This window comes from Sapajus apella, unplaced genomic scaffold (assembly GCF_009761245.1).
Source record: "Sapajus apella isolate SASKATOON/1434 unplaced genomic scaffold, GSC_monkey_1.0 scaffold63, whole genome shotgun sequence".
NCBI lineage: Eukaryota > Metazoa > Chordata > Mammalia > Primates > Cebidae > Sapajus > Sapajus apella.
The window spans coordinates 8,730,417-8,757,749 of NW_022437003.1; the positions used below are offsets into that span (position 1 = coordinate 8,730,417).

At 42.5% G+C, this 27,333-nt stretch overlaps 1 protein-coding gene and 1 long non-coding RNA gene across 2 annotated transcripts; one reads left to right on the plus strand and one right to left on the minus strand.

Annotated features, from left to right (window-relative positions):
• Positions 1-4,361: 4,361 nt before the first annotated feature.
• On the minus strand, positions 4,362-23,963 carry MYLIP (myosin regulatory light chain interacting protein). Its single transcript, XM_032247661.1, has 7 exons — positions 23,600-23,963; positions 22,292-22,482; positions 10,610-10,795; positions 9,519-9,716; positions 8,868-9,032; positions 7,421-7,841; positions 4,362-6,076 (listed from the first exon to the last, which is right to left on the minus strand). The coding sequence occupies exons 1-7, from the start codon at positions 23,684-23,686 to the stop codon at positions 5,987-5,989; spliced, it is 1,338 nt and encodes a 445-aa protein (XP_032103552.1). The 5' UTR covers positions 23,687-23,963; the 3' UTR covers positions 4,362-5,986.
• On the plus strand, positions 15,255-18,190 carry LOC116529763. Its single transcript, XR_004259657.1, has 3 exons — positions 15,255-15,364; positions 15,867-16,079; positions 18,041-18,190. It is a non-coding gene; the product is annotated as an uncharacterized LOC116529763 (long non-coding RNA).
• Positions 23,964-27,333: the final 3,370 nt, after the last annotated feature.

Genomic DNA, 27,333 nt, shown 5'->3' on the forward strand with positions numbered 1-27,333 from the left:
TATTACTCAGATTATTCAAGATAACAAGCTACATCTGCCTTTCCTAGACATTTGCATTCAAATACAATCATTCCTTTATTCCCAAGCCACAGATATTCAAGTTCTAGGGCAGTAAACTGAGGCTCTGTCAGATAGTCTTATCTTCCTTTTATAGCCATAGTTAAGCAAATTGGGTGCCCCAAAACTTTATTTCTATGGATAACTTGTAATTGATTTCTTGCACAAAGCCTCAGTAAGGCTTACAGTAAGAGGTGCAGCTTGTGTCTTCCTTCTCTTGACAAACTGCATGGAGATGGTGAGAGAAACTTTGGAAAGATGTCCACCACCTGCATTCTCCTGCCATTGAAATTTACCCTCATGGTTCATAAGCAATGCAAAGTCATAGAAGAGAGGCAGCAAAAATGTTCATTTCACATGTTTATCTTACCATTCATAGGGACAGGAGGCAGAGAAATTCTGGGCAGAAGAGGTCAGGCCCCCAGTGAGGGCCCCACCCTCAAGCCAAAAAACCCAATACTATGGCTCAAAGTGAGAACTTAATCCCTGTTTTCCTGCTGGAATTTTGCCTTTTCCCAAACCCCACCCCACCCCAAATCCTGTACCCATAAAAACCCCAGGCTCAGCTGTCAGAGGGAGGAGAAGCAGCTGGATGTTGGAGAGAAGCAGCTTGACCTCAGAGGGACAGGCTTGACTTCAGAGGGACAGGTTTGACAGCATAGCTTCCTACTCCATCCCCTTTTCAGCTCTCTTTCCCACCGAGAGCCACTTTCATCGGCAATAATATCCTCTGCATTCACCACTCTTCAATTTGTTCGCACTATCTGATTTTTCCCAGACACCAGACAAGAGCTCGGGTGCTACCGGTGCAGACACTAAAGGCTGTCACACTGACCTTCTGCCCTTGCTGGTGGAGAGCAGCTACCTCATGCAAGAAGGCAGAGGGCCCATTGAGCTGTGTGATACTTAAGCCGTCTATAGACAGCATCACAGGTTCTCCCCCCTAGATGCTACCACGGGACACACAAAGATTTGCCCCTGCTGGTACCTGAAAGCACTTGCCCTGATTCCTGCATCCACTCACCTGTGTGTTTCCTCCCACAAGGGATTGGGAGCAATGGGTTCAAGTGAATGGAGTTCACCCCTTCCAGTGCTGAAGCAGCTGGCTAGCTCCAACACCTGCACTCCAGTTCCCACCTGCAAAGGAATCAGGGAAGTTTTCTGCTTCACTATCATCTCCCCCTAGATTTCGGCCAACAAAGATACTGGGTTTACCTGCATTCACAGAAAAGTGTTTTCATTCCTTTGTTCTTTCTCATCTTCTATTTTGTCCTTTCTTTAGTCATTACGTTCATTCCCCTGCCCCTCCCTTTGTTGCTGTTTGTTGTGTCTGGAAGGGAGGAACAGAGATGCTTAAGCAGGGGTTTTTAGATATTTTTTTGCCACATCTCCTGTATAATGAGAATGTTTCCTCAAAGCCTTGAGTGAAATATCCATTTCTCAGAAATGCTTGGTGGAATTGGCTCTGGTCTTTTGGCCGGATTCCCAGTGGGTGTGGGCCTGGAACAGGAGCTGCCCTTGGGGGTCTGCTGTGCAGATGAAGGATGTGCATGGATTCTCTGCCTCCCCGCTAAGGTCTGACTGGCCCACAGCTCTTATTCTCTCCCCAGGGCTTAGTGGTGGAAATTCGAAGCTGGGAGCGGAAGGGCCAGCAAAGAGATGAGTAATGACATGGAAACTCTGAAACTGCAAAGGCTTGCCAGGACTGACGTCCTGCAGTTGTTTTCCGCAGTCCTTCCAATCAGCCCAAAAGAGCATTGGAGATCCCAGAAATGTCATCCCATTTGGTTTTACCTGTCTGCCTTCTCAGTTTATTTAAGGTGTTTTCCCTATAAAAACACATGGTAATTAATACACACACACACACACACACACACACGCACTCACTGCTGTAAAATGGCTTCCTGGGCTGGGATTGGGCTGCCCAAAAAGGGGAAGCCTGACAGCCCTCGCTAATGAGGATTGGTGCAATCAAAGGTTGTGTCCTCAAACTCCAGGGCACTGGTGGAGAATGTTTGGGCGGTTAGCCACACTCCTTAAAAACAAAGCAAAACCAAAACAGAACACGTGCACTGGGCATTTTGCTCCTTCATACAGTCTGCGGTAAGGCGAAACTTTTGGGACATCCTGGGCCACGTGTAAGGCTGCCCCTCAGAAGCAGTACTGTGGCCGGGCAGGTGGGGGGGCGGCACTCAGAGTCCTGCGTGTGATTGCTGCGTCTCCTCTTTCCAGCTCTGTGACCTTGAGCCAGTCACTCCAGCTCCCTGTGCCTCAGGTCCTCATCTGTAAAATGAGGCCAAGAAGAATCTCTGCTTCATAGGCATGTTGTGAGAATGAAATGAACCAATTCCCATTAAGCCTTTAGAACCACCCACTCAGGGACTCCACCAAAGATCCTTAAGCACTGCATGTAAATTTAGGTTAAATACCAGAGGGAAGAGAGGAGGCATGACTTCTTCTTAAAAGGAGAAAGATTGCATGTTCCTGTAGTCACAACTACTGGAGAGGTTGAGGTCTGGGAGTTTGAGGCCAGCCTGGACACCATAGCAAGACTCCTCCATTCCCTTAAAAAAATTAATTGTTTTAAAGGAGAAATAGCTTTCAAACATAGAGGTGGTATGAAGAGGGAAACGCTCTCTAGCATCTATTACTGAAATAGAGGTGCTGCTTATGGCTCCCACAGATAAAAGCATAAGCGTATGGCCTACCCTTCGTCCCCCAGCGAGGGAGCAGAACAGAGGGTGCTGGGAGGGTTTTGTAAAGCTGCTTTAATAAGTTTTCTTTTCTAGTATAATTGCTCATTTGTGTAAGTTACACTTGGATTTGGAAGAGCCTATATAATATCTAAAGACCAGGAAAGTCATGGCGAAACATCTCTGGGGACTTGGGCTTGAACAAGTAACCCAAGTGCCGTTTCAGAAGGTGCTGCCTGGGTCTAGGGGTGTCGTACCTCACGACACAGCAGCTTTGCCTGGTTCTCTGTCTCCCCCCTGACTCCTGCACACACATGGACTCCTGGCCCACATGAGCAGCAGCCTCCAGTGTTTAACACAAAGGACTTTTGTTTGTGTAATTATTTATAAAGTTGGCCCATTTCCATTATGAATAATCATGATAGCGGGGGTGAAGGAGAAAGGGTAATGCCACATTTGAAACTGCTAAAAGCCTATGATTCATTTTCGGTCTCTTTGTTAAGAAGCCTATCTGAGATAATTTGCAGCAAAGTTTTACCCTGGAGCAAGTTTCCTCAGTCATGTTAAATTCATGGGGAAAATTCTCCTAGGATTTAGAACTGAAAAATAGCTTTAATAACGGAAACGCTGATGTAAAGAGCAGGGAAAGGCAGCATGTTCTAACCATTTAGGGAAAAAATGGGTAAGATGTTACTAATAAGCTGTGCCATATTTTTATCCTACCGTTTTCTTCATCTGAAGGAATGTGGAGACGAGCTTTTAAATTCTGAATGATTACCTGACAGCTCCAGTCTCTAGGGCACATTACTAGCAATGGTTTCATTTTGCTATTACCTTTACTAAAAACTCAGAGGACACATGCTCGGCAGAGCCTGGGCGAGGCAGTAAGATCTATGGACAAGAGACATGAATGCGGTGAACAGAACTGAGGAACCCAGCACTTCTGGATTCCCTTTCATGACCTTTGTGGACACTGACCTTATCAGTAGGGCTGGGAATAGGGGTTACCAGGCCTCTAGCACCTTACTGGATAAGACCCCAGCCTAACTTCCCAGTCCCATCTCCTGTTATTCCATCCCAACCCATCCAACCACATACACTGTATTTCAGTTACGCCAAACTGCCCACAGGTCCCCAAATATGCTACGTTTTTGAACTGGCTCTTTCCACCCACCTGTCATACCACCAGCTGGGTTTATTGTTAACTTCCAACTTTGCCACTCCCTTCCTTCTCCAGTAGCTTCAAGTACTTTTCCTCATTTTTTCTTTTCATCTGTTTATGTATGTGACCCCACATCCCCTATATTGCAATCCTACCACCCCAAAACATAGATAAGAGATTAGGTGAAGTGATCTCAGTGAGAACCAATACACTAAATGTTTTCAAATTTTCTTGAAAAAAAAAAAAAAAAAAAAAAGACTATATTTTCAAGGATTATTTCTCTAGTTTGCTACTAGAGAAATTTCTCTGAATTTGTAGAGCACTGAAATCATTTAAAAAAAAAATTCCAGGTAGGAGCAAATTAGATACCAACTGTGATGTTACCCCTTGCTTATTTCTTTGAAATGAAATAAAATTAGCTTAATGAATTAAATGACAATACACACACCCATGTTTGCTTTAAAGTCTTTATTATCCTGAATACAAAAGACAGAGTCCTCTAGGATATAACAGAGTTCTTTACGTGGAAACGTTTTTTTACAAGTGAAAAAATAAATACCTCTTGGAATAAAGGCTTATATGCTAATATGTGCCATAAAAAAGTAGAGTTTTAATATTTGACAAAATGTCTGTGCAAAGAAACAAATGCATCAACACATTACTGCTACATTAAGGCAATATGAAAAGTATACTCAGAAGTCTCAGTAAAGTGACAGTGTAGGTTTCTAGCTTTACCTTAGCTAGTATTGCACCCGATAAGGTCATCTAGGTCTCCCGACATCCCAGAAAACCTGCTAGCTGACCAGCTTCCAAAATGCCCAAGTGGGAGTGGAAAACATGTTTAAGAACACAGAAGCAAAAAGAACCAAGGCCCCTCCAAAACATACAGAGGGGACAGCCCAAAGTTAATACTTAAGCAGTTACTTTAACACAACAAAACCCAAGAAACACAGAAAAGGACACAATACCGAAATACTTCTGGTAAGGCTATAAAAGGCTTGACAGTTCCAGTGAAGCGACACCATGGGTGAAGCTGGGATGGAGGGCCTGAGAGAAGTGATGAGTTAACCACCCTCAGTTGTACTCCATGAGGCTCCGTCTCTCACTCAGCAAGCTCTGCTTTCTCTTCCCAAGGAGACTGCTCTCCGTTTTCAGTCTGAAATCAAATATTCTACCAGCTCAGAAGGCCCGGGGAGTACTTGACTACTCCATGGTAATCTTATAACCAAATTGGTAGCATTTTATAATCGAAAGTCTTGGGGGAGGGGGGTTGTGATGGGGGAGTGAAAAGGAATAGGGAGCCACCATATTGAGTGAGCTGCTTTTTACTAGCCAGACTGGTTTAAATATGACAACATTGTCAACTTTTTAAAAGTCACAGAATTGATTTTTTTTTTTTTCTTTTTGAGATGGAGTCTGGCCCCTTCTCCCAGGCTGGAGTGCAATGGCGAGATCTCGGCTCACTGCAACCTCTGCCTCCCGGGTTCAAGCGATTCTCCTGCCTCAGCCTCCGAGAACTGATTTTTAAATCTTTTTGCATTTCAATAATTCTTGATCAAGTTATAAGACAGAATGACATTAAAACGACAACGATTTAAGAAAAATTTTCCTATTAAAAATGTTTGGAGCTCCACGACCATACAAAAAGAACCAAATTCTTAAATCTAATTCTTACAAAATCTGCTGCCGGTAGGAAACTTACCTCGGGATACATTAAGGAGACTTACAACATCATTTCCTAAAAGGTACCCAACTTTTTTTGGCTATGTTGCCACTTCACTGACATCAAAGACTTTACCTATTCCTTTACTTGATCATAAAAAAATCAACATCCAAGGAACGTGTCCACGTCCCAGAGCTCCTCCTGGTCCCCACCACTGGAGTTGTTGATTCTACACATGGATATGTTTTTGCAGTGAGGAGTAGCTGTATTATTTTTCTTCCTTTTTTTTTTTTTAAACATCGTGTGGCAGATGGGTGCTGGAGTAATTACTTTCGCCACAATCTATCATTTTTATAATTTATAATAGTGCAGTTGATGGAAACATGGCAAGTCCAATAAAAGCACAACAGATTAGATTACAGTCAGATTGAGGAGACTGGTGTGGGTTGGCAGATAGACGTGCTGGACGTGCTCCACACGCGACCTGCAGACGGGACATGACTGGAAAAGAAAAGCCAACAGTCTGTTAGCATGAACGCCTTAGCGGGGGGGCCTGTGTCTCTGCGCACACCCGGGTCTCTAGTGCATTTTGTGTTCTAAATAAATTGTGATCACGGCGATTTCTGGCTTTCAATTGGTAGAGATCTTTGCTGTCTCACAAGTTTGAAAGTTTATACTTTACAAGGGCTTAAAAATAAATATTATGAAATTGTATAAACTGAAGGAAATCAATCACACTTTTAGTCGAACCCTAAATAAGTCACAATGAGTAAAGCAATTACCGAAGACGTCTTTCTGTGCAGAATGTGGTCTCTATGTGAGTAGATTATAACCCTTCAGGCAGCAAGGGAGGAGACCCTCCTTGAAATTTTGTGTCCTTAGCTCAGCTAATTGACTCAGGCCAACATTTCTGGGCTGACGGGCCAGGGAGGGGGCTCTGCTCCTAGCCATAGGTGGCAGCTCCACATTCCTGGCTGGCTTCTCAGCAAGTCCGGGTTCATCATCAGCCCTCAGGAGAGACTCAGGGATAAGAGTCGGAATAGGTGGGCAGAAAAAGACAAGCCCATGACTGCCTCTGGGGAGAGGACACGGGCGGGCGGCGTTTGGTTTTACTAGCTCTGAAATTAACAGCTTCTGAAAGACTAATTATTACTTAGGACCAGTTGTACATAAAACCATAGTGACATTTAGCAAACACTTCTGAGAAATAAAAATAAACTGAAAAAACTAGTGTAAGAGGAAATAAAAAATTCCTCTTCATGCAAGAAAGGAAGAAAACTCAATGTGAGTTCCGCTTTTTCTTTGTTGTTAAAATTAGTTTGACTTGCTATTAAATAACAGTCAACTCATATGCCCTTGAGGCATATGCAGCCATAAAAGGAAATTAATCAGCAATACCAGAGTCAACAACCCATCTATGGATAATTGAGAAGTATTCTTTTCCAAATGTCTTAAGTAATAAAGACCATCCTCCTAAGTGTGAGAAAATGGGAGGTAACTTGAAACGGAGGAAGCAGGCATGGAGCAGGTGTCAGGAGGCCTGGATTCTAGTCCTTGGGTTTGCTGCTAACTAGATATGTTACCCAGGAATCTGAGCCTCATTTCCAGAACTTGAAAAAAAAGATGTAATTTGGAGTAATTATGTTGTTGAAAATAGTACGCTAATCTAAAATGTTTCTAAAGGGCAATATCTTTTAAGTCACCAAATACAAAGACCCTTTCCGGCTGAAGATGGGCATTCCCTGTCTGTGCATTAGTGAGCCAGTACCTGGCACCTACTCCCCATTAAGAGGAGGGACAGGTGAGGCTGCTGGCAAAAGCAAAGTGGGCAGCTGACTTCCGTACCTGCAGCTGGGCAGCGCAGCTCTCACAGCACACAGTGTGGCCGCAGGGACAGAAGGTGGAGTTGATCTCCTCCTCGCAGCATACCATGCACAGCATGGCTTCCCTCAGTTTGCGCAGCTTCTCCTGCAGCGCCCGGGTCTGCTGGCAGCTGAGGCCCTCACAGCTGCTGCAGTTCATGCTGCTTTCTGAGGACTTGAGAGGTGAGTTTGAAGGGCTCTGGTTGCTCCTAGAAACGAGGTCCACAACACCAGCATTGTACAGAGCCCTCCTGGCATGGTCATACACCTCCTTTGATGTTCTTTTAATATCAAAGACATACTTCTTGCCAAGGTTAATGTTTTCATTCAGAAACAGAGATGCCAAGTGGCCCTTCAAGTCACGACTATACTGCATCATGACGGCGCTGGTCACCGTGTCACACCTGCAAGGCAAGATTGAACATCTAATTTAACACCGAAGAGCCTGGCAGCCCTCTAATCCGCTGTTGTCAATAAGAACAGAAATGTCAGCAGATATTCCATATTCTTGTCTGCATGTGTGAAAGTAAGTCCTTCCAGTTTTACATATGGTAAATATCTCAGTGACTACACCTCTGTTTCTCTAATAGCTCCTAACATCATGGCTTTGGTAAAGTGGCCGTAAATACAGAGGGCAGTGGGCACGTAGCTCCTCTGTCAGACAGAAGCTACAGAGTCAAGTTGCTTATGGAAGAAAAAGGATATCTGCTTTGAAGTCTTGGCTTTTATGTTAGAAATGCCTCCAAATTTTCCATTCTGTTCCACAATTTGCGCATCTGTTTTAACATAAAAAGGTTCCAAGTTGCCTACAACTTAAATGTCTTAGCTTTAATTGTCCGAATACCTGAGTCCAATCACAACTTGGCTTTAAAGTACCCTCTGAAATGAGGGAATCAATTTTTAAAAAATCCTTTCATACGCAGTGAGAGCTCAGGAGAGCAGCGCTGCCAGAATGAAAAGGTGACCTGTGCTATTCTTCTCCTGGGCAGCAGAGCAGGCCCAGCCACTCAGGGTTACCTTTAGGGTGGTCAAACTTGGCTTTGAACCTGAGTTCTAGACCAAGTAAATATTTATCCTCCCAGTTCCCTCATCTTCATTAGGGTAATAATACTTAACCTCTTAGGGTTGTCGTATTGATCAAATATGCATAGAAAACTCCTAACACAGTTTGTTTCTGGATCAATGGCATAAGAAAATATGGTAGGAGGTAAGCAGAGAATGTCTTTGTGTGGCTCACACACATGCACTTTCTGTGGGTAAAACAAGACTACATTAATAAGGACCCCACTGCTACTACAGAAACAAAATGTTCAGAATGTCTTAAATTCTGTACTAGACTCATTGACACAATGATTCAAGGAACCGTGGAAGCCTGGCTGTCACCTAAAAACCTTAGAGCTACGATGCTGAAGTGACCACAGGATACGTGCCTGTAGAACGCGTGTGTCTCTGTGATCGCTCGGTAGAGTCCGCTGGCTGCCCTGGTGCTGATCATTTTAAACAAGAGCACGATGCTGTTCCCAGACTCCTTGGTGACCGTCAAGTATACATTCTTTCCTGACTGGGTGGCCATCTGCACCACAGGATAAGCTATCCTAAGAGACGGGAAGAGAAAAGAAAGCAGATCTAGAAGAAGTGACTCTTCACCATGCGTGTGCCGTTGTGGGATCCCCGTTTGCTCATGACCCAGCAGAAAAATCAAGACAGCTCCTCTAGGGCTATCCCATCACCATGATGCTGCCTGGTCATAAAGGTGCAGTGGAAAGCAGTTGGCCATATGTGGAGGGAAGTGTGGGAACAAGTGTTGCGTGTGCCCACATGCACGTCTAGAGGTGAAAACAAGTTTTTTACAGCAGTGAATGCATTATTATTTGGAAAATGTTAACTCTGCCACATTGTACGTCTTGAATTAACATTTAAAATGGTTATTCAGGCCTGAATAAAATTAATGTACATACCAAAATGAAACCTGTCATTCCTAAAAGCTGACTGTTGAGTAAATCCCTTCCTACTTTCTATTACGTTGAGAGCTACAGAAGTATACACATGCCTAGGTCAAAACCAAGTAAGTCTTGGCTTACCTATTAATTGGGCTAAAGTCATCTTTACAAATTGAGATTCCTTCAGGTCCAACCCCAATGAGCAGTTTCTGCCCTTCGCTATCCCGCACAGAATGCCATTCTACGCCATAGTTTTCCATTGCTGACACAATCTGCAAAACTTGGTACTCAGCTGACGCCTGGCTGGTCCCCTCCAACTCCTTATGTTTTGCAACAATGCTGGAGGACACCAAAAGGACAGAGAATTAATTATACAGATATTAACTTTAGACATAAACCTATGTGGTCTTCACCAGTGAAATATACTAACACTGATAAATCACAACAACTTAAAACTTATGCATGACTCATCTTTCATTTATTTAGCAAACACTGTAAAGAACGTCTAAGACACTGAGATCTCAACTATTAAATATTTGGTAAAAACGCTTTGGGGATGCTGGATGGGTGATGAATTGGAAAAATTATGGAAAGTCTCTAAAAATATACATAAGCCAAATGTGTATGTTGAAAAGTCTCATGCATTTGTCCACATATACTTTATAAGTATAAAGTTGAGCTGTGAAGCCCCTGTGGCCAGGGAAGGAGGATGACCAACAAACTGCAGAAGTCCACCTGGCATGGAGGCAACCCTCAGTCGAGGTTTCAGATGAGGCTGAGTTCCACCTGCAGCTTGGCTACAGTCTCAAGAGCCAGAGGACCCAGCTAAGACATGGCCAGATTTCTGACCTACAAAACTGTGAGACAATTTTTGTTGTTTTATGCCACTACGTTTTGGGGTGTTATGCAGGAATAGATAACTAAAATGCCTGTGTTAGATCTCCTGGTTTAATTCTTGCTGGGATGAAGAAAACACCAATATACATAATAGACTTTATTTTAGGAGATTTGTACTTAAAGGCAGAGGTTTAAAAAATTCTCATTATATAGCATTTCACGTTGTGTTTATATATTTTTCAAATAAAAGGCTAACAAATTTTTTCAAAATTATCGGTGAAATTGGACAATGGCCTAGTCTTAACCTCACAAATTAAGTGTATGTTTCACAGATTTATCTTCTTCTGGAAATGCTTATGCATTTGATAGCTCAGTAGCCCTGATGGCAGCCTCACCTGTTCAAGGTGGCACAGGAGAGCTCCTTGGCACACAGTTCCTCGTAGTTATACTTGGCAGTGTTCTGGTTGTAGTCTCCAAACTTGGTCTGGGCCAGGAGAGCACTGAGCTCCACTGCCTGCTCTGGGGAGCACAGGAGGTGGCCTGCCAAGAGGGCCTCCTTGATGTGCAAGAAAAAGATATGCCTGCAAAGCAAGGTGAGAGTGAGCTTATGCTTGGGGATAACCTGACATCAAACTCAACCTACTTAGCAATTTCACAGTCACTTTTAAGGAGAGTAATTTTAAAAGTCACACTGAAAATGCTTAATAATAAAGAACTCTTTTAAAAAATCATCAGTATTAAGACAAAATCAAAGTAAAAGAATTAAGTTTCTCTGAAATAAAAGTTGTGACCCACACAAAATAAACTTACTTAAGACAAGTTTTGTAACATTAAGGCTATAAAACATAAAATAATTAAATAATTATACATAAGCTTCTGCATTATAATTTTTTTTTTGAGACAGGGTCTCACTTTGTCACCCAGGCTGGAGCTCAGCTCACTGCAAACTCTGCCTCCCAGATTCAAGAGATTCTCCTGCCTCAGCCTCCTGAGTAGCTGGGATTACAGGCACGTGCCACCACGCCCGACTAATCTTTGTATTTTTAGTAGAGACGGGGTCTCACTGTGTTGGTCAGGGTGGTCTCCAACTCCTGACCTTGTGATCCACTCGCCCCGGCCTCCCAGAGTGCTGAGATTACAGGAGTGAGCCACAATGCCTGGCCTTACAATGTTTTAAAAGAAATTATTTTAATCAGAAAAATTGTATCTTGACATGGATTCTGATAGAATCTTAAGGAACTCTCTATATAAAGACAAAATTCTCATCTTTATTTAAATGATATCCCAATTTCTAGTCTCAGTGTCAGCTTTTCTCTTAAGAATCACATGAAAAATGTCCAATCTCCTATAGGCTTTACCACCTGGATGTTCTTCAGTACCTCAGTTTTGGCTCATTTGAAACCAAACTCCATATATTCTTCCCCAAGCCCTTTTTCTCCCAATGGAGACTACAGACTGACTTTTGACTCTGTCCTATTTCACTTGACTTTCTTGTCTCTGAAAACTATTTAAATCCAGTTCTGTCCTCCCATTTGTACCTTCTCAACACTACTTGAAGCAAGAATGTACACTATTCTCTGAGCTGCTCTCCTCCTCCAGACTCCATGCCAGCAGTCTACCTTCCATGCTGCTTGCTTCTAGCATAAACTTGTCATTTCTCTGCTCAAAATCCTTCAAGGGATCTATATGGCTTGCCAAGGGAGCACATTGTTAGCATGGATCAGAGGAGTCTCTACCATCTGCCTCCAGCTTTCCAGCCATATCTCCTGTCATTCCCTGCAGCTGCTATGCACCAGGAGAGGGAAGGATTCCTCTCTCTGGAAAATCCAGGAAGCAGGTTCATGCCCCAGTGTCTCTGGTCTTGCTGCTCCCTCTGTCCTGATGGCCATTCTTTCTGTCCGCTTGCTTGGATACCCTTTGGTCTATATCACATGCAAATCCTCTATTCCTCTACTACAGCATTTGACATAACATGCATATTATATATGACTTATTAAGTGCCCCAAACATCAGAGAGCTCCAAAAATGTACATAAAACTGCATACAGTCTGTGATTAGTGTACATTCCAATCTTAGTTGCAACCTGTTTGAGCCTGTTCTAGTTGTATACAATACTATATTCTACATTTACTGAAAGGTATGTTACACTTAAAAACTGTAAAATTCAGACAGTCACACTGCCCAAAACTCTGAAGAGCATCTGAACCTGTGCACAGATTGGCCTCAGTTTTAACATGTGTGTCTGGTGAATGTGAAGTTTTAACCTTCCTTTGATGACTTGTGATAACCTCTCAAACATGCTTAATTGCCACAATATTCCTCCCATTAACAAATGAGTTATAACTTTAGCCAGGTGCGATGTCCTCAACACTGCTTCTGTTTAATAATATATCTGTGTCTGACATTCCAGGTAGAGGAACATAAACAAGGTAAGAATCGGCTAAGGAGGAGACAGTGAGGCTATAAATCTAAGGAGGTGCTATACTGAGTCTAAAATGTCCGGCTGACGAGAGTCATTAATCTTATTTTTCACTAAGAAGTGTTTAAATTCAATGTTTTGTGCATTCTATAATGATAAAGAAATATTTAAAACGATGAAGCTCTGCCAAATACTGCAGTTTTTTCTTTTTTCAAAGCCCCTGTGAAGAAACCACAGTACGGATGTGTAATAGCCTGAAAGAAGATAAACATGGTTTTTATTAACCCAAATGTCTGCTAATCTTTAAAGTATTTCTGACATACTGCTAACCTGAGAAGGGAGCCCCCACTGGGGCAAAGAAATCACCATGAAAATAATTTGCTGTAGAATAGCTACCTGAGGACCGTGATCTAGCCTTCTCGGCAAGCCACCGTGTTACCGCACTGCTGCAGGCCTCAAAAGGCTTCTTAGATGACCATTTGATAAACTTCATCTCGGTGAAGGTAGCCATCTCTGTATTCAACCGGGGTGAGGACGTACTGTTAGGAAACTAAAATCTGCATCTCTGCTTACATTAAAGAAATTATGTTCTGAAAGACTTTAAGAATATTGCCACAACAAAGTGAGTGTTCTTAGTTTAATTACTGCTTATGTAAAAGTGGCTTTTAACTTATTTTCCAAGTCTAAAGTTAGAGACTAGTTCCTGCTTTATTAAAGAGTAAGTGTAGCCTACAAAAGAAGAGTTTTGAATCAATTCCATATCTTTTTCCACCCTACCCATGCCTATACTTCTGGAGAGACAGTGGCCAAAATCAAAGGCAAAGAAGCAGTAACAAAATGTAAGCAGGTGGCAGACAGCCTGAGAGTACCACTGATCCTTCTCAGCATATGGGCCAGAATTTAAGAAAAGGTCGGGCAAGGGGGCTGATTGACCTTTTCGACATACTCCATATTCTAGCCTGGACTGCAGAGGATGCCTGGTAAGCATGAATAATCCTTCTCTTTACTGTCAACATCAGTTTTCTGATAGGCCCTTCCTGCACTGTGCAGTTTCATGGCTATAAAGCAATCTTTTCATTTCAAGTCAATAAATATTTGTCTTGCATTGCTTCTGTGCCCAGCCCTAAGCTGGGGTTATAGGGTAAACATGTCTGAGAGATCCTTTTTAGATGGACATACAGCCTTTTAGAACAAAGAAACATATCCAATCAAAGTAACTCCAGCCACAATGTAGCTGACAAGTTTATGCTCTTCAGGAGAACAGTACAATGGAGCACTGGTAGCAAAGGTCAGCACTCTAATAGGTTCTTTCCAAGACAGAGGACAGCAGAGCTCTGAGACACGTTTCCAACAAGAGCTTCAATGATGGCTCAATATTTGTGTGTGGTTTTGAATCAAGTATTTTCTCCTCTAACCACCTGGATTATAACTATCTGGCTCCTGGGTTTTGCCTCTCCCTTTTTTTGTAAAGTAGGTGAAAGGTTACCAATAATATCAAAAGAAGCAGATGCAGTCAGAGAAGTCACGCCTGCTGTGAATTCTTTTGCGCTAAAGATCAATTCATTATAGGCTACATTCTAGAATCATGAATTGAAAGAAAGTCTTTGGAAAAACACAATTTTCTTTGTCATAAGCAAATGTCCATGAATATGTTCTATGGGCATAAATAAGCTCAAACTGCACCTTTTAAACATTCTTTAGGTTACACCTTCTAATTCGTGATTCTTCTTTGTTACCCAGCTACTAAGAAAACTGATGTTTTCAATACATGGACCACATTTGGGGGCCCAAGATGTAACATTCTGGCTAACTCATGTCCTAGCATTATGGGCACAAATGAATTCCCGCTTACTCAGCATTATGGAAGATTTTTTTAAAAAATAAAGTGAATATAAGGATATGCCAAATTTTAATTTTTAAAATGAATCATATATTCTTAGTATATTCTTTTCTTTCAAAGTACTTCAAATTTTTTCTCTTTTAAAAATTAATTCCTTCTTATAGTGTTAAGGAATGAAGTTAGATCATTTATCTTTTAAGAGTTGTAATCAGAGAACTTTCCTCTCAGCACCGGCTTGTCTCATAAAGCAACCATCTGGGAATCAAAGCAGAACTTTCTGCAAACCCATTGGAAGTTGTTGATCTGCCCATCACAGAGGGTTCCTCTCAGTTACTGCCCTCCAGTGACCTCACCAGTTATACCATTTTGAAGAGCTTTTAATGACAAATGTAAAATAAGTATATCGAGATCCATTACTAAACTCAAAATTTAAGAACCTCATCTTTAAAACAGCTAAGTAGCTATTTTTTCAAAGTCTCAGTAACCGATAATTGAACTGTATTTCTCCTGGAAAGTCGTGACTGACTCTGGCCATAGTAAGTAATGGCTGGCTCCGCTCTCACATTGTCAGACCCCACTGTGATCATCAGTAAGCCCGCTTCAGTCCAAGGAGTCACTTAACCACAGTTTATTTTAAATCAAACTTTGACTGCAAAGTTATATTTAAAAACTATCAAATCAAAACAGGATTGCTATGAGAGTTTTCTGTTTTGTATCTTTAATTCCAGTAAAACAAAAATCAGTTCAAGATGGATCATGGGGCTAAATGTAAAAGCTTCCAGGTTTCAAAGCGTTCTCAGGACACAGCAATAACCACAAAAGAAGAAAATGGATAAATGAGGCTTCACCAAAATTAAAAACTTCTACTCATAAGAGGCATCAGAAAAACAGGTAAGCCACCAGAGGGAATATATTTACAAAACATATATCTGACAAAGGACTGGTATCTAAGGTGTATAAAGAATTTGTACAACTCAAAAATAAAGGCAAATAACAAAAATGAGTAAATGACTTGAATAGCTACTTTGAAAAAGATACATGTAAGGCCAATAAACACATGAACAGGTGTTTAACATTATTAACTGTCAGAGAAATGCAAATTAAAACCACAACATTTGACCACTACACACCCACCAGAAAGTTGGCAGGGATGTGGAGGAACTAGCTTCTTACATTCTTGCTGGGAGTATGGACTAGCACAATTGCCAAACAGCTTTGGGAAAAGGTCTGGCAGTTAATTATAAAATGAAATAATTGCTTACTCTATGACCCAGCTATTCCATTCTTAGATATTTATTTATTCAAGAGAAATGAAAACATGTTTCTACCAAAAACAAGGTAGCTTTATGGCAGCTTTATTCATAATAGCTGGAAAACAGGTGTTCATTAATAGGAGAATGGCTGAACAAACACTGGAGTCATTCAATGGACTACTATCCAGCAATATAAAAGAACCAACCACTGGCACATACGACAATATGGATGGATCTCAGACATCTGTGATGAACAAAAGAAGCCAGACATCAAAGAGTGCATACTACAAGATTCCATACAGGTAAAGTTGAACAGGCATAGCTAATCTCTGGTGGAAGAACACAGGACAGAGGTATGGCGTGCGGTGGGCAGGGGTGTGGGAGAAGGGGAGGGGTTGACTGCAGAAGGGCTTGAGGGAACTTTCTGGAGTGATGATCCTGTTTTAAATTTTGATAGTGCTTTTATTTAAACAAGCACAGCCATTTGTCAAAAATGATTAAATGGTATAATTAGGATTTATGTAAATTTTACATCAAAAGAAAAAACTGAAAACATCAAGTTTTAGTTAATGTTATGCGTGCTGAAGTATTTAGAGGGGAAACATACTTATATACAACTTATTTTGAAATGCATCTAAAAACTAAGACTGATTGATGGGTGGGTAGAGGACTGATAAATGAATGAATATGTAATAAAGCAAGTAAACTATTAATAGAATTTAGTATCTATAGTATATATTTAGTATATATACTATAGAGCATATAGTATACACTAGTAGAATATATAGTGTGTGTGTGTATATAGTATGTATATATAGTGCGTATGTGTATATAATATATATATATATGTTCCCTGTAAAAATCTCCAATTTTCCTGTCTGTTTGAAAATCTTCATAAGAAGTTAAGGAAGTAATACTACTAAAAATACCTTAGGGTCAAGGATTCAAATAACTAGCCATATCTAACATGAACTACCACATTTATCTCCTTCATGGACGGCTTGCACTGAGAAACTTGTCACAGCCAAATAATGACCAAGTTAGGCCTCTATGTAGGCTTAAGGAGATCCTTTTCAAAGCCCAAAGTACAAAATGCGAATCACTGATGAAAGTGCTCCTAGTGCTCTAAAGCAGTTAAAAGATGTGGAGGGCGGCAGCTGCTCAAAAGCGATCACGACCCACACCAGAAGAACACTACTAATTGAAAGCAGAAAATCTGCACTTCTAAAAAATGTGCTTATTCACTCACAGTAGATACCCATCCTAGGCAAACACCAATCTAGGCAGTCCCAAAATCTAAAAGTGTTAACTACAATCTCTTTCTTTACAATCTAGATTAGCCAGGAGTGCTTTTTGATACATTTATTCCAGGAGGCAGGGAATTTTCAGACCTCATCATCTTTTTTTTTTTTTTCCAAGACAATCTGGCTCTGTTGCCAGGTGCCAGGTTGGAGTGCAGTGGCGCGATCTCGGCTCACTGCAACCTCTGCCTCCCGAGTTCAAGCAATTCTCCTTTTTCAGCCTCCCGAGCAGCTGGGACTATAGGTGTGCCCCACCACACCCGGCTAATTTTTGTATTTTAGTAGAGTAAAATATTTTCACCATGTTGGCCAGGATGGTCTCGATCTCTTGACCTCGTGATCCGCATTCCTTGGCCTCCCAAAGTGCTGGGATTACAGGCATTAGCCACTATGCCAGGCCCTCATCACCTTTTTAACTGTCTTCACATCCTGAGTTACTTGCTAGGTCCTGAGGCTGATACAGAAGAGGGCTGGGAGCAGGTCATACTGGGACACCATTCAGAGGAAATACACCCAGTGTCCCTGCAGCTGCTCAACACTGGTCACCCTGAGTCTGACCCTAGGTGCCTTCTAAATGCTCACATTTAATTTTAAATGACATTTAAAAAACCTTCTTTGAATATTTCATACAAATACATAAATACCAGAAATTCCAAAAGGGCACGAAGGTACCCAGACAGGCATTCCTTGGCTGAAATAAATACACGTAATAACACAAACATCCTATAGCCTTAGCAAAATAAAAATTTAAATCAGAAATTCAAAATTCAGTTAGTACTTTCTTTGGAAATAACTACATTCCTGCTTTTAACTTTTTTCTTTACAAGGCCTATTTTGTGTTTGGGCATGCAAATACACACACACACACACACACACACACACACACACACTTATATACACACACATATATATTATATACACACATATACATATACACAATACATACATACATATATATACACAATACATACACACATATATAATTATATATATATATATATTTCTACTCTCAGGCATATGGTTGATATGATGAACATAAATGACACTTTTATAATAGATCGCTACTACTGCAACAGCACCAGACAGAACTTAGCCACTCTGCATCACACAAAGGTAAATTATGTAAGAAATCTTTACTAACACTGACAGTTTTGAAAGACTTTGGACATGATCTACAGGTATTGCTAGCACCAGTGTGACCGAGTACTGAATTGGTTTGGAATTACCATTTGCCTATGGTTTGCATGTGGCATTTGCTTTGTGATTTTCAATGATGCTATCTTTCCTAGATTTCCACATGTCTAAAAGAGATTTTTGTTGGAAGACAGGGAAATAGCTTGTTAATATGTACTTTGGACTATAAATGGGTTGCAGTTAAAGTGATGCTGTAACTTGAAAACTACCTGGCCTTCATAGAAGACTCAGATAAGCAGTAGTTTCTTTTAGGGAAGAACTAGTAGCTACAATAAACACACGGTCTGGGATGGGGTAGAGAGGGTGAAAGAAAGGAAGCAAAAGAATGTGAAGAAGCTCTAAGTTAAGTTCAAACAGAAAATAGTCACTTCAAAACATTTAGTGGTGAGGTTTCTTTTAGATACTCTCAGCTTTTCAGTTTGTAGAAGCAAAGTGAAAAATACCTCAATATCTATTAAGAAAACTTCTATTAGTAGTATCAGTCAACCCCATTTTTGTTTACTTCCAAGTTGTTAATTTTATGATTCAATAATATGCAACAGACACTTATCAGACTCTGGGGATACAATGTTGATCAGCTCCCTGTTTAATAGAGTTTAGGTTATTAGAGTGACTGATAATTAATTGTCACATAAGTATAAGTAGTATTATAAGCTCATTCAATGCTATAAAGGAAAGATGCATGATTTCTTGGGAGAGTTTAGTCTCTTGGACAGAGCTCTTGGACTGGGGTTGTTTCCTGGGAAAGAGAATCCATGTGTTGGTGAGCCTTACCTAGGCAAAGCATCTCCTAGCAAAGACTACAGAACTCTGCTAAATCATGGCGATGTCAGGAAAAATACAGATTTTATTGGCAGTGGTTTGTATAACTACCATTGTGAAGATGAAGCATATATTTCTCTAATCTCTGCTTTGGGAAATGATGACAAAATCCAGTTGGAATTGCAGTTAACTCAAAGCCTTTGAAAGGCACGAATTTCCAAGATGATTATTATTTCCGATCTGCTTCCAGAATACATTAATTTGTTTCACTATTCATTTTAATCCATAGCATGGCAAACATCTGCTGAAAATACCTGCCGTCTCCATCTCTGAAATATGCCAGCTGAAAAGTAAAAGACTCTCCTTTTCCATTTGAGGTTCACATTCAGGAGCAAAGCATAATCTGGATAGAAAAACCAAATCTAAAACTAGGCCACATCAGAGTTCTACCTACTGATCTAAGCAGACACAACGTGTTTTTTCTGTTTTCAGAGACATATATTTAGGAAAACATTAAGGAAAATAATATAAAGAGGACACAAAAGCAATGAAAAAAGTTACTGCTAGGAGAAATTTAGAAACCATCTCTTCAGGGGCTTTCAAGTAGGAGGTAGAGCTGGGCCCATGGCAGTGCGAAGGGCTGGTAGTTGGTGGCAGAGCTGGAACTACAATACGGGGCATCTGCCTGGTTCCCTGGGGCTGTCCTATGACACACAGGTCTTCCTGCCTATCATCATTCTCTCAAGGGTCCCCCAGTCTGATATGAGCTCATATGTTAACTGCCCTCCCCAACTTGGCTACCTTAATTATCCCCAGAGGACAACTCTGCCAGGATATTTCAGCACTGCTTAATAAACTGTCTAGACGCTTTCTGTATACTGCATGCACCCTCATGATTCAGAAAAGAGTAAAAAAAAAATCACCTCTCATAACTCGATAGTCAAAGCTAAATTTACTCACTACATAGATCTATTGTATATTCATGGCACTTTATATAAGTATTTTACAAAAAATAATTAAACATCAAAGAAGTTTATGAACCAGCTTTATTTACTAGCATTTATAAACATAAGCGTTTTTATTCTATAGTTTCATGCATGTAAAAACAATGCTAATTGTAAATGAGACCCAGTACAGCTTCTGATGTCCTAAAAGGTACAAATGCTAATTACAAATCACTTTATCTAGTTATGAAAACTTAAGTGCAGTTATGTATTTCAGCCAACCCCACAAAACCAAGTAAAATTCACCAATATATTAAAAGTAGTTAAAAGTGAAGGCCACACTGACTTTTCAATACAACTTCAAAAAGGAATTAAAATTACCTAGTTGAACTAGGTATGTACATTCTTTGAGTACTATTATGAATCTCGAGAGTCCAAGTCAATTGAGTCAATAAAGGAGAAACTAAGACAGGAAATTTGATTCGAGTTCTAATTCATAAAATGTCTCTATTTCTTGCATGAATAAAATTGACTTGATTATAGCTACTAACCCAATTACAGGAAAGCACAGGTAGACGTCATCTACTAGTAAATCATAAAGTCTGAATACACTGGGCACTGTGGCTCACACCTATAATCCCAGCACTTTGGGAGGCTGAAGTGGGTAGTCACAAGGTCAAGAGTTTGAGACCAGCCTGGCCAATATGGTGAAACCCTATCTCTACTTACAAAAATTAGTCAGGCGTGGTGGCGGGCACCTGAAATCCCCGCTACTCGGGGGGCTGAGGCAGGAGAATTGCTTGAACCTGGGAGGTAGAGGTTGCAGTGAGCAGAGACTGTGCCACTACATTCCAGTCTGGGTGACAGAGCAAGACTCTGTCTCAAAAAAAAAAAAAAAAGTCTGAATATATTCATAAACTAAATGTATTATGCTATTTTCATTGCAGCCATTGTTTAAATGCAGTTATTTGGTACTCCAAGCTTCTGAAGATTTAAAAAATAAGTCTGTGCCATCAAAACTGGGGTGCATCTAGAGGCCTTGAAATAATTACAAAATCATAATAGGACTACACAATGAAAATTCCAACATGTTGGGTTATATCTTTTCTTGTACTTGACTGCAAGTTATGACAGTAAAGCGAAAAGCTTTCACAAATCAACTTTAAATAATAATTTTAAAAGGCCTATTCTGATTAATACAGACAGCTAAAACATCCTTAAGCAGGCAATCACTTGAATATTTTGCAAGATATTTTCAGGGGCACCAAGAATTCCATGAATCTGTCTCAACCTTTAAACCTCGATTACAAGGCAAAGTGGAGGTTTCAAATTCAAATGAATAGTATTTCAAAATGAGTTTCTATCAGTTCTTTGGTAAAACAAACAAGCAAATGTCATATAAAAAACTCTTAAAGAATAATGCTCATTCATCATTGCCTAAACTTTTTAGAATCACATTTTTCACATGCATGGCAAATTTCTAAGCCAAAGAATTACGAAAAACATTAAAACTTAGATCCAAAGTCGGCTATGTCTTTAAAGTAGGTGTTTTCCTTTTTAATTTTTTGCTATACCACTATAAGATCGAAGTCTCTTGCCTTTCAGCAATAAATATTCAGTTTCCTAGTTTGGCTCATTCTTGAGAAAAGTATTAGAGTCAGTCCAGGGGAGAACATATTTTGTTTGAAAAATGAGACCACATGCTTCAGCTGTCTACCACTGCCAGTGGTGTTTTACAATGTAGAGAGAGAAATTCAGTCTAAACTCACCAATCGTGTGTGATATGTCTGTGGGATGGAATTCAGTTACAGCAGCCTTAGAAGAGTTCATGAAATTACATTTTCAAGAAACTTAAAAAATTCTGCCTGAAGTCAGACAGAGCTGTCTGCTGCACACTGTAATCTGACACTAGGCTGAAGAAACTGACCAAGTTTAAGTAACCCAAGAGGAACTGTTTCCTGCTTTCTGTTAGAACAGTCTACAATGACCTATAGTAACACAGCTGAGGCAGAGGTTACTATCGGGCACTAGATGCTGCTATCAGGAAATCAGTCTGGTCGATGGTTTTTCTTTCTTTCTTTTTTTCTCGGGTAGCACTTATCTTAAGCGTTTGTAAGAATTCAACCCTGCTCACGCATCAAGTTTATAAAGACAAGAAAAACTAAAAGAAAGACTGGAAAATCCACTCAGGCCAAGTAGGTAGCTCCCTCTTCACCTCAACAAAAGGACTGCCGTGGAAAATGTGTTAAGATGGAACTCTGTATGAAAACAAACTTGCCTGTGAGTATCTCTGGGAAGATGCAGCGGCCCTTCTAAAGGGAACCAAAGGTCTATTTGACACTGGTTTATTTTAGCTCACTTTACCTAGTCTGCTCCTGTAAGATGAGATGAGGCTCCACGAAGAACTTGACTCTCAGTTTAAGCCGGTAAGGGGCTAGCCCATCCATCTGCTGGGAGATCCGGTTTCTCAGGTTTAGCCATAAACTTTCACCTTTGCTACCCGTAAACTGCAGTCCAAAATAATCAACTTCTATGATTCCCAATCGCCTGCACACCTAAAACAAAAAGGAATGCAGCCTGGATGAGCAAATGGTACATGTCAAAGCAAATCAACGGCTCCCTGAGACTGAGATTGCTGGCACTTTTCACAAAGTTCGACGGTGTTATAATTCCTGATCTAAACTGGAAAAACCAAGTTCTACGGCTCCAACGATATCAAACCGCGAGCTGTAATACGGAGACTCGGAATTCCCTTTAACATCCAGGGCATGACCAATTGCAATAGAGAAAAAAAGGAGTCCTCAAAAGTAGCCTTCCAAAAGGATGAGGAGGGGAAACTACAGGGTATTTTCCTTCTTGTTCCAATCACCGGAATTCCCTCCAGCAGCATACTCTGCCCAGCTGATTTCTGGCGACTTATTATCTAGGCAATTTTAACCATCTGGACTCCAAAAATCAAACACATTGAAGGAACATGCCACAAGTGTCAGCTAAGCTTCACAAGCGGTTTCCCAGACATCTCAGAGCTAGAGGGGTCGAAGGCACAGAGTTTCCCTGGGATCACATTTGCCGACTGCCATACCACCTATGCACCATTTGGCACCGATCTCCCTCACTCTTAAGGAAACAACACATGCTTAAAAACAACTGAGCAGTAGATGACCCAAAGCTAGTCCTCCCGTGTCCCTCGCAAACCCGGAGATGTAGGTGAATGGTGCATTTGAGAAGCAGCGTGAGACAAGGGCCGGGCTTGTCTGCCAAGGACCCCTGGGGTCGGGGACTGCTTCGAGCCACTCCATCCCATCCTGGCACGCGGATGGTACTGCCAGGCGCCGCGGGGACCCGACAGGCGGCATCACGCACCTACCTGCGGCAGGTGTGCGGGGCCGCCTTCTTCCGGGAAAGTGCGGGTTTGGGGGGATGATGGGGGGATGGGGGGTGGATCCCCGCTGGCCCCCGCTGCGCACGTCCTCCGCGCACCCCAGGCGCGCCAGGAGGAGACTGCGCGCCCCATGTCCGTGGAGAGGAGGGGACGCGCTTCCCCCGGCCGCCGCCGGCGCCGCAGTGCCTCCCGGCCCCTGGTAGGCGGCGCGCCCATGTGCCCGGCGTCGCTGTGAGGCCCCTCGGCCTCGCGGGACCCGCCAGAAACCCCCTCCTGCCCCTCGCCCTCACCTGGTTGAGGCAGTCCTCGCCGTTGGCTTTCGCCTCCACCTCCACCTCCATCAGTACCGCGTCCGGCCGCGTCACATAGCACAGCATGGCTAGGGCTGCCGCTGCCGCCACAGCCGCCTCCTCTTTGGTGTACGCGGGGCTACCGCCTTGTCACGGCTGGGACCCAGCCCCGGGCTCGGAGAGGGCTGGCCTTCGAAGGCTGCAGCTCTGCGGACCCCTGTCCTGCGCCCCGCGGCTGCCGCTGGCGTCCCCGCTACCCCCTCGCCCGCTGCCCGCCGGCTCCCCCTGTCCTCCGCGGTGGCGCCGCACTCCAGCAGCCCAACTGCCAGCGCCGCGACAGGGACTCCGCTGAAATAGCGGCCCCGCCCCCTTCAGCTCGGGCCCCCGCCAATCACGGCCTCCCCGCCCCTCCTCCGCTGCCCGGTCAGCCAATAGCGGCGCCTCTAGGCCGCGGCCCCCGCCTCCCAGCGCCTGCTGAGTTCCCCTGGCCGCCCCGGGAGGTGGCAGCTTGCGGGCGCCGAGTGCTGCGTAAAGGAGGGAGGCCCGGAACACACCCGCCGCCTCTGCCCGCTGGGCGACGCTGCTCGGAGCGAGCGATCGCCTGGGGCACTAGGCGGGGACGCCTTTCTGCCGTCTGGAATCTACAGTGATGAAACACCTCCAAGCTGCCACCATTCTTCAGATATCTTGGATCACTCCGAGCACGCATTTCGGTTGTGAAAGCAAAAAGGAAAAGGAGCAACCCAAAGCCTAGAGGAAACTGTTTTCCACCAGCATTAGCCACAGTGGGTTGCTGGGAGGCAGAATCGTTGTTCTTTATTAAGACCTCATCACTGAGAAAAACAAAATCTGAGTCTAAAAGTTTGTTGACCAGCGAGCCAGGTGTCTTGGTCTAGTGTTGGTGTGTTACCGGGCTTCTCCTTACTCTCTGCTGAATCAAAACGCCTTACAGGGTACCAGGCCCTCTCTCAGGTTGCTCATTCTGTCTCCTGCCTTTTCTCGCTCATTCATTAAACATTAATTCAGCACCGGATACCCTGCCTGTCCCTTCTCCCAGGCAACCAGATGTCCTCGTCTTAAGGTAAGGTGCTCGTCTCCTGACCTAACAAGTGGCATTATCGCAATAGTAGATATTAATAATTGAAGGTCTACAACTCTTCACACTTTTACCACTTGTTCCTCTTTGCCAATACATTACATAGCCTACCTTTTTGATATCTTTATAGGCAAAGTCAGAAAATGTGGGTTTCAACTACGGAAACTTACAAAACTTAACTTCGGGCCATCGCAGCGGCTCACACCTGTAATCCCAGCAATTTGGGAGGCCGAGGCAGGAGGATCGCTTGACTCCAGCAGTTTGAGACCAGCCTGGGCAACATAGCGAAACCCCATCTCTACAAAAAATACAAAAATTTAGCCCGGCATGATGGCGCCTGCCTGTAGTACCAGTTATGCTGGAGGCTGAGGTGGGAGGATCACTTGAGCCTGGGAGTTGGAGTCTGCAGTGTGCTGTGATCCTTACACTGCACTCTAGCCTAGGTGACAGACAGAGGAAGACCCTGTGTCTAAACAACAACAACAAAAATCAAAGAAAGAAGAAAAAGAGAGAGAAAACTTACTTCATCTGTCTGAAGCTCGGTGTTGTCAACAGTAAAATGGAGACTGCAATATCTGCTCTGTCTCCACCCAGCATTGCTGGGAAGCATAGCAAAGATAATAATGTTCACAAAAGCATTTGAATGTCCCTGTGTACGTAAGGAGAGCTATAAGGTCAGCTGTCACTGCCTAATGATGACTTTTCCTGTCCCTATCCCCCTTCACGAGTCCCAAGGACCTGTTAGTGGCATTTATTTCTGATCAAGTAGGTACCATAGCAGAGCCCAAGGCTAAATAAAGGGAGGGGACCTCCCACACACAGTTCTTTGCTAAAGCTGACTGAGTAAAACTGTAAATTGTCCAAGTCTTAACCCCCACTGTTGCAGAGGGACACTTGTGCACTCACATCTTTCTCTCTTATGAATACACCTCATGCTATTGAGGGCTGAAATAGTCCCTTCCTGTATTAACTGCGGTGCCTCATTTCCTTAATTCCAGTTTACAAATAACCTGGGGAATTAACCTGGAAGATAGCATTCGGTTTATTGTTGCCTAATTTATGCTTAATTGCTATAAGTTTCATATCAGGAAGTACAGGTGAGGGGGAACAGGGAGACCAGTTGTATTGGTTAGTATTTCTGTTTATGAACAACAGAAACCAAAGCTGCCTAACTGGAAACCCATAATATCAATGGGACCAGGCGTGTAAATGAGTAGAATGGGGAAATACTGGTTGGCCAAGAAAAAAATAAAATAAAACCAGCAAAAACCCAAACCAAATACCCATTTCGTGGACTACTTAAAAATAACATATTTTTGGTTTTAGTAGGGATTTTTTTTTGTTGCAAGTATGATTTCATTTTTTTAAAAAAATCTAAGCCCAGGAAGTCCAGGCTTCAGTCAGTTGTGATCTCACCACTGCACTCCAGCCTGGCCAATGGGAGTGAGACCCTTCTCAAACAAAACAAAAAAGAAGCAAACAAAAACCAACATTTTTAACACTTTTTTTTTTTTTTTTTGAGACAGAATATTGTTCCTGTTGCCCAGGCTGGAGTGCAGTGGCGGAGCTTGGCTCACTGCAGCCTCCACCTCCCAGGTTCAAGCAATACTCCTGCCTCAGCCTCCCGAATAGCTGGGATTACAGTCACCTGACGCCACACCTGGCTAATTTTTTGCATTTTCAGTAGAGACAGGGTTTCGCCATGTTGGTCAAGCTGGTCTCGAATTCTGGACCTTGAGTGATCCGCCCGCCTCGGCCTTTCAAAGTGCTGGGATTATAGGCGTGAGCCCCCTTGCCTGGCCTATTTTAGCAATCATCACTTGCAAAATAGTTGGACGTGTAAGATTGAGAAGAATTTTTTTTATTATAATTTTTTTTTCCGAGACAGGGTCTTGGTCTGTTACTAGGCTGGATGGCAGGAAGTGATATGAACATAGCACACTGCAGCCTTGAACTCCTGGGCTCAAGCAGTCTTCCCGTGTCGGCCTCCGGAGTACCTGGGACCACAAGCAGGTGCCACCACACCTGACTAATTTTTGTATTTTTTGTAGAGATAGGGTCTTGCTATGTTGCTCAGGCTAGTCTCGAATTTGTGGGCTCAAGTGATCTTCCTGCCTCTGCCTCCCAAAGAGTTGGGATTATAGGCATGAGCCACTGCGCTTGTGACAGGGATATTTCTAATCCAAACCTGGACAGTGCTTCTGCTAAAGGATGGTTGGTGAAGATTTCAATTGTTTTGAAATTAAGAATCACCAGATAAGAGTGAAGAAAAGGATTTCTTAAAACAAAAACAAAGCTAAAAATAGGAAATGGCATTTGAGGGTGGAAGGGGTAGGCAGTAAGAAATCCTTATGACTGGAAGCAAAAAAAAAAAAAAAAAGAAGAAAGAAAGAAAAAGAAAATACTGGCTTCCCACTAGCATGTATGGAATATGTTGGACTATGACTGCTCTCTCTTCTTACTTTCTTTTTCTCTGTCTCTGTCTCTGATCTCTGTTTTGTAATTTCTTCCTTGAGTAGAGCTAGGGAGAGACTGGTTAGTTACAGAATGAGGAGGCTGAGTGAGCTGGTGAGAAAGTACGTGATGCTCAAAGACCTGGTTAGGGAATAGAAAACCCACAGTAGAATTACTTCCTGGA

Bases quoted from the DNA above. Each gene is read 5' to 3' on its own strand.
- MYLIP (XM_032247661.1), bottom strand. From the start codon at position 23,686: ATGCTGTGCTATGTGACGCGGCCGGACGCGGTACTGATGGAGGTGGAG. The intron at 9,033-9,518 runs GTAAGCCAAGAC...CCCGTCTCTTAG, and splicing joins GACTTTAGCCCAATTAATAG to GATAGCTTATCCTGTGGTGC. The intron at 6,077-7,420 runs GTACGGAAGTCA...TTTCTTTTCCAG, and splicing joins GCTGCGCTGCCCAGCTGCAG to TCATGTCCCGTCTGCAGGTC.